Genomic DNA, 13,648 nt, shown 5'->3' on the forward strand with positions numbered 1-13,648 from the left:
TGTGGTTGCTGTATATGATATAAAACTACAATTTTTATTGCCATAATTTAATTTTTGTAATTATTAATAAACCAATAAACATATAAATGTTTTTTAAATCTGAAAAATTTTACTTCATTGTTCCTTCGATCCAATTTATATAACTGCTAACTCTAGTAAAAACATCGGGATTTCCACTGGCACATTGTAGTGGTTCAACGTCACTATTTGTTTTAATAAAAGATGCGATTCCAGCTACTTTGTCTTGATACACCAATGGGCTTCCAGAGTCACCCTAGAACGTTTTAAAAAGTTAGAAACACTTGTTTTAATAACATGTTTAAAATAGTCTTACTTTACATGCACCTTCGCCGATTTTGTTAAATGTGCATATTTGCTTAGCAGACGTGTGATCAATTTTTTGACGACATTCATCGTCTGTAATAGATCTAAGTTGAATTGCTAGAAGATCGTTTGATGTATCATAATTATTATTCTAGAATAAACAAAATACATAAATACGTATAGCTTAATTAGCAGATTTAAAATGAAAAAAGTAAATTAAAAACATTTACTGATATCCTTCCCCAACCCGTAAAAGTCAAAGTTTCATTTTCTCCAATATCCATTTGATTTAATTGAATCGGTTGAACCTTTGAATTAAATTCAATGTCTCTATCAAAGAATAAAAGGGCAATGTCATTTTCTTTTAAACCATTCTGGTTGTGTTCTGGATGTACTTTTTTTGAAATTACTTTATAGTCTGTTCCTCCGGAAGTTTGTTTGTTACTTCCGACGGTTACTGTCATGTCATCGATATCATGCCTAAAAATATTTACATATTTTTATTATTATAATTAATAATATTTCATCAATATATCAAACAATTGTACTTTGCACAATGAGCTGCCGTTAAAATGGTTCGTTTAGATATAATTGAACCTCCGCAGAAGAATATGCCACTCATTCGTAGAATAGCCATATATGGATACTTTCCATCTTCTGCCAACATTCCTCCAAGTATAAAATCATCTAACTTCGTCGCGGGTAAACCTTAAAAAATAACAAACCTTCAAATTTTATATTTTTTTTATTGTGAACACTGGATCGTACCATGTGAAAATTGAAGAAGAAGCAAAGCACATGAAAAATATACAAGTTTCCACATTTTTCAAAGTTTTTTTTTGTAATAGTCCAACTGAATAAAAATGATATTTTTTGCAAATTTTATAGCAAATTACTAGAATGTTAAAAATGCATTTAATAAGTTTATCAACATTTTTTAATAAAATTTCACCTAGATATTTTTAATTATTATCTGCTTATAGTGCAATGAAATTTTGATGACAATTTAAAAATTATAGGTAATAAAAGCTTATCTGTTTATGCAGAAAAGTTCGCAAAATATTAGATAGCAGGCTTTACAATGATACATCATATATAGATGTGTAACTAATTATGTATAATATAATAACAATTAATTTTAAAATTGAAAGGTAATTTATTGTTAGGTAAAATTTTTTTGCTTGAAACGTCTCTTTTAATTTTTTTGTTATAATATTCGGGAATCATTGCGAAAGCATATTTTTGATAAATATTTGTACGTATATATTATATGTGTGTAAATAGCAATAATATTACTTTATTAAAACGTATCTAAATATCATATATATATATTTAATTATCACTTATAAAAACTACTAAAACCAAATTTTTTATTTAAAATTGTATATTTATATTTTAAAAATAATGAGCATTTAAAAAGAAATTAGTTACTTGTTAATTAGGTTCTAATAAGACCCAAGCAGTTATTATACATTAAATATAAGCTAATCTTATCTATGGTAAGCTTATCTTATCTTACAAAAATGGTGAAAGTCATTACTATATATTTCACTCCAAACTTTAATCGAATAAAATATGTGTTCTGTTTTTGTTTTTTGCTATTGTAATAATATTTTGAAATATGCATTTGGGAAATGCACTGCGTGTTTTTGAAAGCAGTATTTACGGAATACATTAGAAAATGGGAAGAATAACCCATTACTCATATTCTCTTTATATTTCTTCATACTCAAGGGCAAAGTCGATGGTATCTTATTCAACACAGATTTTAATTTTTTTTTATTATAATATATAATGCTTTATTTTGACCACAAATTTAATGTAGAAGTAGTAGCGAAGCTGTCTGCATCTATATTAAAACTCAACTGCAGCTAAAATATTGAATTGTGTCTGTTCTTTTGAGTCGGTTGGCAATAAATAATTTACTTGCCAATTGACCAATTGTGGAGGTTCACAGTTCGGGAATAAAGGATTGATTTCGAATGACGAATATTAATTGTTATTGCTTTATTGTATTCTAAGAAGAGATTAGATACGCACATCATGAAATATTTCGTATCTTGAATCATTATTTTCATATTAATTTTTAATTAATTTACTATAATATAAGAAAACTAGCTGTCGGTACCTCACTATCGTGAGGTACCAAAGCTAGCGAGTGTACGGATACCGGACCCTCAACGTTTTGGGTTTTAAATATTACTTTTGCATCGTTCTGATTTTTTATAATATATTTTAAAATTTAATGCTTTAAATAAGACATTATTATTAAAGATTTTCAATGATAGTCAAATTGGTTAAATCCATAAGAAACCACAACCTTTTCAATTCATTTTAAAATAGGTTTACAGCTTGACTAAATATTTCCAGAAGAAAACATTTTTTATTATTTAACGTTAGATTTGAAACTTAAATATTTAATAATACATCTAAATATTGTATATTATTATGAATAGGTTTAAAACTTAGCTAGATAATAATAAATTAAACATTGTACAGTGAAATCTCAATAAAGCGAACTTCACGGAACTAATGAATAAATTTCGGTATACTAAAAATTAAAAAGATGATATATTTTTATTTAATTTTAATTATCATATTACTACAGCATTAAAATACCATCTTATAACATTGACGGATCGTTTTTTGTTCATTTATAAGAATACTGTATGAAACACAATAAAATTTGTAAAAAAAAAATTATAAAAAAAATTTGAGGGTCAGCGAAACACCAGTAATGTCGCTTTTGAACACATATGGCACACGCCAAGTCAAGGACGAACTGAATTCGGAGAAATATTGTGTCAAGTTGCAAAGTCATTTTTGAATTCGGATCAAAATATTTCGTTATACTGAGATCAGTCTTCGTTACAATGAAAACATTTTGTATGAAAGTTTTCCGGGGATAAATTAAACATTCGTTTTAAGAAAAATCACTGGTCCACATAAATGAAATATTGTGACATTGTCTTAATTTACCTTAAAGTTTATATTATTATCAGTACAGTTTTTTTTTCTATCTATAAATATGTTATTTGCATATTTATTTAGGTACAAACAGTCTGTATTTTTGCGCATGGAATTTCAGCAATCATAGTGAAAAAAAAAGCTCAAATCAAATATATTTTATTTAGATAATAATCGGATAATATAAAATTAAATTGTATATTTATTAATCCAATCTATAAAATAACTAATTCTAGTGAATACATCTGGTTCTCCTAGAGCACATGGTACACCTCGTGAAACAATTCCAACTAGCTTATCTTCAACTACCAATGGACCACCAGAATCTCCCTATAAAAATAATAGTAAAATGAAAATTATATTAAAATAATAATAAACAGTAACTTAAAGAAATATATACATTATGTTCCTATTATAAGTTAATTTAAATCAATTTTTAACCTCTATTTAAATATAAACATGTTAATTATTGTTGAAAAGTTATTCCAAATGAAATCATCGATTGTCTTATATTATTTATTTATTTTAATATATTAAATAATTATTTTTTATATTATTATTATTGATTAACTTACATTGCATGCTCCTTCTCCAATTTGGTTTAAAGTACATAAAGTAGAATTAAAAGGTGGATCATGACAAGTCTCATCCGATACTGTCTTCAACTGTATGACTTGAAGATTGTTTGGTACATTGCCACCATCCTATGTTATAATTTAGGTTAATATAAATTCAAGTAAAATTGTTTAAGTAATAATAAATACCATTAAAAGACCCCATCCAGTTAATGTTGCGACCACACCATCGCCTATAACTTCATATCCCAATTGGATTGGTTGTACTTTAGCATTAAATTTGATATCTGCATTTACAATGATTAAAGCAACATCATTCTTATGAGCACCATTTATGTTCCAATTTTGATGCACTATTGCAGACTCAATATTGTATAAAATACCATTAGAATTCAATTTGTTAGCTCCAGCGAAAATCTGTATATGTGTCAAATTAAATCTAAAATAAATATAAAAAATAAATAATATTGAACATAAACATTTTTAATTATTATGTTTCACCCTTTAATGCAATGTGCAGCTGTTATGATAGTCCTTTTTGTCAGAATTGAACCACCACATATGTGATTCCCATATCTTTTGATGGATACTGTGTAAGGATATTTACCATCTTCGGCTATTGAACCTCCAACTACAAATCCACTTGAATCACTCACAGGTGTTTCTATGGGAAATAAGATATTAAAATAATTTTTATTGTAAATATACATGTTTATGTATTACCCAATGTGAGTTTAGTTAAGTAGAATATGATAAATATGATAGTGTAGGGACTCATTTTTTATTTATAATTTATATTTCATGTAAATCGAACGTATTTATATTGATGCAATAAATACAGTTTTATTATTTAATAAACCATCGGTTTATTGCATTTTTTGTTTTATTATATATATAACAATTTGATTTTGTGATAAGACAAAACCCTTATTATTTTACTAAAACCCTTAAAAAATATTATTTGTGATCGATAAAAATACTGCGAAATAAGATTTTTATATTTATAAAGGAATAACGTGATTTTAAGGAATATATTTTTATAACTGTAATCTTATAAATAAAACCAAACATTTGCCAAATAATATTATTAAAAAAACATAGGATAAAACTAATAAAAAAATAATATGAAAACTTGTTAATAAAATACCTTTGATAAAAAACTTTGGTGTTTTTAAAAGCTGTGTTTTAATGATACTTTAAAAATATCTATTATGATTTATATTTTACAAATTTATTTAATAATAAAAACAGCCTTTTTTCTTGGATAAGAAACACTAAGAAAAACATAAACCTAAAAATCTTTTAATAATTTGAGGAAAAGCTTTATCCAATTTTTTAATGCGATTTTAATTAAAAATATCTTATGCAAAACTTAAACCTGAAAGTGCAATAATTCGTGAGATCTTTCAAGCTCAAATATGAGACTAGTATTTGTATATTAAGGCACTAGCATCCTTATTTTTTAAATGACATTTGTATCATTATTAGGTCAGTTAAAATTATATAATTTTAAAGCATAGCTCGTCATAAAAAGGATATTATTTAAGATTAGTTAAATATTAAAATTACAATTTTAAGCTTTCGCAATTTATTAATATTATACATTTATTTGGGACTGTAATTAAATTTTTGCTGTTACTAGGAAAATTAATTCTTAGTTTACATATTTCTTAGTGATTTCAAGAATTTATAATAAAATATAGCATATTATACCGAAGTTTTCAATATATTGAAGCGTTTCAATTTAAAAAACGACTCCCGAAAAAATAGATTCACTACATATTATTGTAAATCTACGAATCTTAAAATATAAAATATTAATTAAAACAGAATCATTTAAAAAATTATACTTTATTATTCTCAATCCAATTTAAATAATGACTAATCCGTGTAAAAACGTCTGGATATCCTGATCCACAATTATACAACACATAAGATGCGATTCCCACCAACAGTCCTTTAAACACTAAAGGTCCTCCAGAGTCTCCCTAAAAATTAAAATATAATATTTACATCCAATATTTCCAAACAATTATTTTTCATACTCTTACACTGCAAGTTCCTTGACCAAAATCTTTAAATGTACAAATTTGCCCTTCGTTACTTCCTCTGTTATATATTTTACAAAGCTCCTTCGACAATGATTTTACTTCTAATACTCGTAGCTTTTTGTAAGTTAGATCACTTGATACCTAATAAGCATTTAAATATAATTATTATTAAAACATACATCGCAAAAATAAATTAAACACAAAACTTACAGATCTCCCTCCCCAGCCAGTGAAGGTCAAAGTTAAACCTCTGCCTACTTCAAAGAAACCCAATTTAATCGGCTGAATATATTTTGTAAATTTAATATCTCTTTCTACATACATAAGAGATATGTCGTTATCTAATTTTTTGAATTCGTTAAACTTTGGATGCAATAAAACTGCCATTACATTATAAGTTACGCCATTAGAATTCTGACTATTAGTTCCAGCGATAATTCTGAGATTCTTACAATGCCAACTATAAAACATTAATACATTAAATTTTTGCACAGATTTAAAATAATGCATCTTTATTTACTTTAATCCACAATGAGCTGCTGATATTATGGTCCTGGCAGTTAAAATTGAACCTCCACATTGAATGTCTTTAGATTTAATTATAACCGCGTAAGGATATTTCTCATTTATAGCTGTGATACCATCATTTAAGTTATGAGTTTAAAATGTTTATAATACATTATTATTTAATTTAATATGGAATTATATTTACCAATACATATGTTGAAAAGAGTGAGAGCAAAAATTATTGTAAGCTTTCGAGCCATGGTTGATGAAATACTGAGGTTAAAGAATCCATATCTTGATTTATATAATTTTTGTAAAATAATATTTGCAGGACAATCAATTGGATATTTGTTAAAGTCGTTTATCAATTTATTATTTGCTAAACCTCATAGTAATATTATTAACTTAGTAACGTGTACATTGAAAATGATAGTAAAGAAGCATTAACCCGTAATACTTTTAATAGCTTTAAGCAAATAAATCAAATAAACAAATCTAAGATTTTATATAGAAATTAACATATTATACATACTATATATAACACAGTAGCAAAATATATTTATAAATGGCAATATTGCATTAATTGACTTATTTTTTTCGCGGTATTTAATTATCATGGAAACGAGCTGATACGCTGCGATCTTGATGCTATGTTTGGACTTAAAAAATCGTTTTCTGTCGCTTTTTAACTACTTACTCGCACATAGCATTTGATTATACATGTGATTTAAATGACGTGGTTGATTTTTAGCTGTGTTAATAATTTTTTTATGTCTTAAATAAATTACAAAAAATGTTAAATGAAGCATTTATTTTATTTTTCTTAAATTAAAAAATTGCACGTGTGACTTATATTCATGAATGGTGAAATAAATAAAATTAACACTTATAACCTATAAATAATTTTAATCGCAATATAAATTAAACGAGATAGAGTTGCTACGTTGATAAAGTTGATACGTTGCGATCTCGATGCTATGTTTGGACTTGGATATTCGGTAGTTTTAACTAGAGATTGCAACGATTGCCATATTAATTGTAGTAGCTCTGTTCTAAATCGATCCGGGATCTTAAATTATTCTTCAAAGCATTGCCACAAAAACCATATGATGCATTAGTGAAGGATAATGCTTTGATCCTAAATATGCGATACATTCATTTCGGCGTTGCGACTATTCAATGAAGCACTTTTTAAAATAAAAGTATTGAATTACCCTAGAGAATCGTGATCGCGTCCTTTATTCTTACTTGTTGCGCATGAGAACGCTCCTATTGCACGAGCCATTCATCATAGTCAGATTTGTAATAAAAAATATTAAAATCAATAAAGTTCAGATTTTCTCCTCAAATCAAATTCCTGTGTTTTAACACTGAAAATCAAAGTCAAGATTAATCATAAGATAGTGTTATACTAATAATTAAAATTAAAAGAGTTTAAGAGTGTGTACAAAAAAATACAAAATATGTATAAAAAATATTTTTTTCAGTTTTTATTTCAATAGACTTTTAACTTTAAATTTCTTAAAAGTAATAATTTTTTAATGCTTTTCGTTTAAATATTTGTATAAATAATATTGTTAAAATATTTTCACTATTAACTGAAAAAAATAGTTTTATTTTAATTAAAATTATATTTGGAATGTTATTTATTCCTTAGATTTTTGTTTAAAGTTACAGAATAATGATTTTCATGTTTTGAATAGTTGCCATTTTTAATCGAAATGGCGGATCAAACTGAATAATAAAATTTGTCAAGATATTTACAAAAAGGATATAATTTAAAAACTAAAACTAGAGCTGTTATCTGCTTCTTTTGAATATGCAAAACAGTTTTCTCATGGCGGTGTCCCATTTTAACAAGAAATTATTTTTAAAACTAGTCATTGTATATTAAATGCCAGGTGGCTTTGTAATTAAATCTTCATTATTATTTAGAGTAACATTTTTCTAATTTTTATTTTCTGGAGTATTTTTGATAATTATTTTAATATTTTTTCATATTTTAAATTGCTTATTATTAGCATTATTAACCATTTTATTATAGTACTTTACTTTTATTTTTCTCCGATAAGCATTTTCTGGGTTAATATAATAATAAGATCGTTGCAAATGAAATCAAAGCAACTAATTAGATTGGAGACTAAAAAGAACCTGCATCCAAGTACAAGCAAATAAAAATTTTTTACAAATTTAATAGCAATGGAATGTGTTAATTTTTTAAAAATATATTTAGAATTAATATTCTAAATATATTTAAAAAAAATTAACACATTTCATTGCTATTAAATTTGTAAAACTTACTGTATTATTATTATAATAATAAATTACATTTGGAATTCACCTTTAGAGTTGACAATATTGGAAAGGAAGGTCTTGAACAATAGTTAATGGTTAATAAAACAATTTTTTTTCGAACCTCTAATATATGTATATTTTGACAGAAAACAATTCTAAAATATACAAAGTTAAAACATAATTTGTAGAAAGAATTAAATTTCAAAATATATTTTTAGTTTTAATTTTGGTGAATTTTTAATTTTTATTATTCCACAAATACTTTTAAAGCATTTTAATAATCTTTAAAATATATATTTTATTTCACATTTTCTCTTATCCAATCCACAAATAAACTAACTCTTGTGTTTATATCTGCTAATCCATTAGCGCAATTTATAAATAACAATGAGGATATTCCCACAACAAAACCATTTGATACAAACGGAGTTCCCGAATCTCCCTATAATTTGACACCTATATTATTTAAAAGAGCATTTTAGATTAAAACATTGTTTTGATAGTATATCCTTACAAAGCAACTGCCTTGACCTATCGGACTTCTAGTGCATAAATGTTTATCATGTGTTTGTCGTATTTCATTATGACAATCATCAACTGACAATGACATTGTGTGAAATTCTTGAAGTTCATTTAAATAATGGTCATTACGCTCTTCTTTCTTCAAATCCTATATGTTAATAACCATATTTACATTTACTATATACACACAGATATTAAAAAAATAATTAGCAAATTTCTTACGGTACGATTTACTCCCCATCCAGCAGCAGTCAAAGGTACATCTCCTTCAATATATTGTTTTCCATATTTTATCGGTTGAATATTTTCGTTAAATTCGATATCTTTGTCAAGGTACAGCAAAGCAATATCATATCCATCTATGAGGCTCGATTCGTTATATTTTGGGTGTATTAATTTATCTTCAACATTAAATTTTGTGCCACCGCTGTCTAATCTGTTAGTGCCAAGAGTAACTATATATTCCTTACCTTCACTGTAAATTCAAAATACTTAATTATATTTTAATATAAAACTTAAACTAGGTAATAGAGTACAACTCTTGACAATGTGCTGCGGTTAAGATGGTTCTCTTTGCTATAATTGCGCCCCCGCAAATAAAATCTCCAAATTTGAGAGACGCGATGTATGGGTATTTTCCTTCTTCGGCTGGAGAGCTTTTAAAAATAAAAATTTTCTCATTTTTAACTCGAATCCATATTTCTTTATATAAATCTACTATTGGAGATGATTCTGTATAATTAAAAAAATCAAGTGCGTAATTTATATATATGTATAATATATGATACAATATTATGATTCATACCTAATGTTGACAAAATATTGGAAATTAGCAACAAGGATAAAACTAATTTTAACATTTTTGTTTCCATTCAAAAAACACTTCCACAAGAATATAAAAATAAAATATATCGACTGTTTATTTATACTTGATATTGAAGAACAATAATGCATATGCAATAAGGTGTTTTATCGAAAACAATGCTACACATACGAACGTATTTATTATTTATTTGTAGTTAATATTCCATGAATAACTTCCAATGATTTATGTATATACTGCATGAATTATTTATTTGTCATAGTAAACGTTTTCTTATCTACACTGTACACAATTAAAATTTATTTTAAAGTTAGAATTATTATATTTAAAAGTTAGAATCTGTTTTTAAGAATAGTTCATAGCAATTTCAGCGAGTCGTCGAAAAATATTCTGAATAGACTTATAAGTAATTCACAGTATTTACAATTATATTTCCTAGCTGTCGGTACTTCACTATCATGAGGTACCGAAGCTAGCGAGTGTGCAGTTACGGGACCCTCAACTTTTTGGGTTTCAACCGTTTGGCTGCCATAGTCGCCATATGGCGCAAACGCGAGTATGTCCCACACGCACAAGCATATGGCGCATATATTCCCATATCAATTAAAAATATATATGAAAGAATATTTTGACTTATTCATTTTTAAATAAGGTCTGACACCTGTTAGCAATAGTATTCTTCATTTTAACCCGAGATAAAAACCACTATGAAATTCAAATAACAATATTATTGGTTACAAACATTTATTTTTAATCTTGCTAAAAGATTGTATATAAAATAAATAATATATTTTAACAATTATCATGATATTGCTATTTGTATTGTAGTACTTAATTTTATTTCTAACGTTTTATTAACAATTGCCTTCCTGTAAAGTAAGGAACTTAAACATAAATTATCGAAAACGCCCCACATAAATTAAAAAAAAAAAATTCCTTGTTAAAATGGGACACCACCGTGAGAAAATCTTTTTGCATATTCAAAAGAAGCAGCCATAAATTCGAAAATAATAAAACTATTGGTCGAATATGTTTTGAAAATGGATAACACGAAAATGTGTATCATCCTAAACGGCCGTTTGATATCCGCTTTAGCAGCCGACGGCCAATGGCCACCCTTTTGGAATTGGCCGTCCCACCCAAAGGGGCATAAATTTTTTTTTTTGATTGAAGTAACTAAATATCACTTTGGCGTTGTGATATAATTCACTGCATTCTCAGCGTAGCGTCTACTCAATTAATAACTTTTTAAAGTTGCTAAAGAGTGGTGTCGACAAACCTTCTATATTTGACGACTTTAAAAGCGTCCCTTATTCTTGCCTGTTGTGGCCAGAAACTCTCACACTATCTATTCAGATTCTTAGCGTTTTTCAAACACAATGATATTTTCGGCGATAGCTATGAGGAGCTGGAAAAATATATGGGACGATATATGGGATTTTCATTTTAATTTTTAATTAATATTTTTTTTGTTATTTTAATGGGCATCATAACGCATTACTGAAAAGTGTCAAGTTATAATGGTCAAATTTAAAAATAATATAAAATAAAAATATTACCTCTTAAATTTGGACTCACTAAGCTTGCTTAAATTATAAATAAAAATATGCTGATTTAACTTTGGACCATCAAAAATTCCAGAAACCGCCGCTTCTCCCTTCGCGCCCCATGGTTCAGCTTGAATCCGGATCAGAGACGCTAGAAGCCTACGGACACACATACAAAAACTTTAGGTATCACTGACATATACAAATTATACTTGATGTTAATAGCTATTGCACAAAAAAATAACGAGAAATTTTAACTTATAAACTGAAATAAACACATACTGTTGATAAAAAAACACTTTGAAACGAATCCACAGAATTTTTTTGATACTTGCAGCAGACTAAAGTTTTTCTCGCAACCGTTTTCTTTATAAGATTTTCGTGTCGTCTGGACCAAATACCGTTACACGAAATAGCATGCTTTATCTCTTTCTTCGTTCCACGCAACACCCCTCAAACTTCTCTCTCAGGGATCAGTTCTAGATTGTTAAATGAATGAATTTTATTAACCTACAATACCACTTACTTCATTCCATAATTTTGCTACTTAGTATTTGATTTTTTAATTTTGCGCATAATTTCAATGATTTTATAAATAAATAGAATTATTGAATTGTTTTTTACAAAAGCAGTAAAATAGTTGTTTTTATTATAAGAAAAGAGCATTATTATATAATAAATATTTCTTTAGAAGCGCAGGGTAAAACCAGCACGGTGTATGGCTGAGAGCCAAATAGTAATGGTTTCTAATTAGAATGTAACGGTACATGCGGTAAAAAAGAAGCAAATGGGTTCAGACTTATTTCTTCGAAATAAAAATTCAATAATCAAAGTGATATTATATAGACCACTGAAAATCAAGATTTTTATAAACAATGGATTCATTCCTTGTTAAATGGTTAGCAAACGCTTATTTTGATTAATTAAATTTGAGTGTATAATATACTATATATATAGTATTTTATACAAGATTTTACAAATAAATCTGCCACTTCAAATGTAACAATCTAATACTTATTTGTTATAAAGCTGTACATAATACAGATACTTTTTATGGAAGAACTATAGCCGCACAATATACATACTTAAAAAAATCATAAAATTAATCAATAATGGTAAATACTAATGCGATAAATATATAACTAAATGCATCGTTATATTAACCTACTTAAAAAAAATATAAATACCACAGTAAATTTAAATTTTATAATTCATATAGCATTTCTAAAAATCGGTCTCTGAAGCACAATGATTTTAGCAGCATTGATTACTCTCAATATATTGACTTCGTCTTTAGGTAAATAATATTCAATACAATATATATGTTAAATAAATGATGTAGTTATTGCAAATGTGTATTTTTACAGCCACAAGTGATTTTATAGTCGGAGGAACGATTGCCAAAGATGGAAAATATCCATATATGGCGATTGTTCAATTGGCAGGGACTTTTACTTGTGGAGGATCAATTATAACTAAACGAACTATTTTATGTGCAGCACATTGTGCATTGTAATCTTTAATATTATAGAAAATTAAATATTTTTAATTTACCCTAATATTATTTAATTATATAGATATCCAGCCAAAGCATACTCAATTATTGTCGGAACTAATCAACTGCATTCTGATGGCACAGAATATCAAGTAGAAGACACTCTTGTACATCCAAAATATGATAATGAACATTATCAAAACGGCCATGATATTTCTCTGTTTTACTTAGACAGGGATATTGAGTTCAATGAAAAAGTTCAACCGATAAAATACGGAAATCAGTTTATTGATGGCGAGGTTCCCTTAATAATAACAGGATGGGGAAAGGATCACCGTGTAAGTTAAATGTGTAAGTTTACTATTCATTAGAGTTTTCTGTTGCGTTAATTATATTTATTCTTCAGGAAGGAGACGTAAATGAAAATCTTTACGAGCTACATACAAAATCGTTGTCAGTTAAAAAATGCCAGGAGATTTTAAATGATACTACCGAAATTCAACTATGCGTTGATAATCCTGAAGGTCAAGGTGTATGTAATG

The 13,648-nt window shown here is 26.8% G+C and overlaps 3 protein-coding genes and 1 pseudogene across 4 annotated transcripts in view; 1 reads left to right on the forward strand and 3 right to left on the reverse strand.

The window, feature by feature from the left end:
- The window catches only part of LOC148232763 (chymotrypsin-1-like), a 34,822-nt gene that overhangs the window by 20,682 nt on the left and 492 nt on the right, over positions 1-13,648 (forward strand). Inside the window, exons 2-3 of the mRNA XM_088191148.1 lie at positions 13,189-13,444; positions 13,513-13,647. Of these exons, the coding sequence (XP_088047274.1) occupies positions 13,189-13,444; positions 13,513-13,647 (391 nt within the window). The remainder of the gene's footprint in view (positions 1-13,188; positions 13,445-13,512; position 13,648) is intronic.
- Positions 110-991, reverse strand: LOC148232769 (chymotrypsin-1-like). Its single transcript, XM_088190641.1, has 4 exons — positions 873-991; positions 555-804; positions 335-475; positions 110-274 (listed from the first exon to the last, which is right to left on the reverse strand). Exons 1-4 carry the CDS (start codon positions 989-991, stop codon positions 110-112), a joined length of 675 nt encoding a protein of 224 aa, XP_088046767.1.
- Positions 2,809-10,222, reverse strand: LOC148232770 (uncharacterized; annotated as a pseudogene). Its single transcript, XR_015810501.1, has 11 exons — positions 10,047-10,222; positions 9,778-9,973; positions 9,464-9,716; positions 9,234-9,389; positions 9,027-9,161; positions 8,766-8,796; positions 6,438-6,549; positions 6,128-6,377; positions 5,918-6,058; positions 5,725-5,854; positions 2,809-2,870 (listed from the first exon to the last, which is right to left on the reverse strand). The product of XR_015810501.1 is annotated as an uncharacterized LOC148232770 (transcript).
- LOC148232771 (chymotrypsin-1-like) lies at positions 3,481-4,576 on the reverse strand. Its single transcript, XM_088190642.1, has 4 exons — positions 4,368-4,576; positions 4,056-4,305; positions 3,867-3,995; positions 3,481-3,621 (listed from the first exon to the last, which is right to left on the reverse strand). The coding sequence occupies exons 1-4, from the start codon at positions 4,574-4,576 to the stop codon at positions 3,481-3,483; spliced, it is 729 nt and encodes a 242-aa protein (XP_088046768.1).

Source organism: Plectrocnemia conspersa, unplaced genomic scaffold (assembly GCF_051122295.1).
Source record: "Plectrocnemia conspersa isolate PC_06_02 unplaced genomic scaffold, ASM5112229v1 ptg000008l, whole genome shotgun sequence".
Classification (NCBI taxonomy): Eukaryota; Metazoa; Arthropoda; class Insecta; order Trichoptera; family Polycentropodidae; genus Plectrocnemia; species Plectrocnemia conspersa.

Bases quoted from the DNA above. Each gene is read 5' to 3' on its own strand.
- LOC148232769 (XM_088190641.1), bottom strand. From the start codon at position 991: ATGTTGGCAGAAGATGGAAAGTATCCATATATGGCTATTCTACGAATG. The intron at 476-554 runs GTAAATGTTTTT...TGTTTATTCTAG, and splicing joins CGGGTTGGGGAAGGATATCA to AATAATAATTATGATACATC. The intron at 275-334 runs GTAAGACTATTT...AAAACGTTCTAG, and splicing joins TCGGCGAAGGTGCATGTAAA to GGTGACTCTGGAAGCCCATT.
- LOC148232771 (XM_088190642.1), bottom strand. From the start codon at position 4,576: ATGTATATTTACAATAAAAATTATTTTAATATCTTATTTCCCATAGAA. The intron at 4,306-4,367 runs GTGAAACATAAT...TATTTATTTTAG, and splicing joins GCTGCACATTGCATTAAAGG to ATTTAATTTGACACATATAC. The intron at 3,996-4,055 runs GTATTTATTATT...ATTATAACATAG, and splicing joins CTGGATGGGGTCTTTTAATG to GATGGTGGCAATGTACCAAA.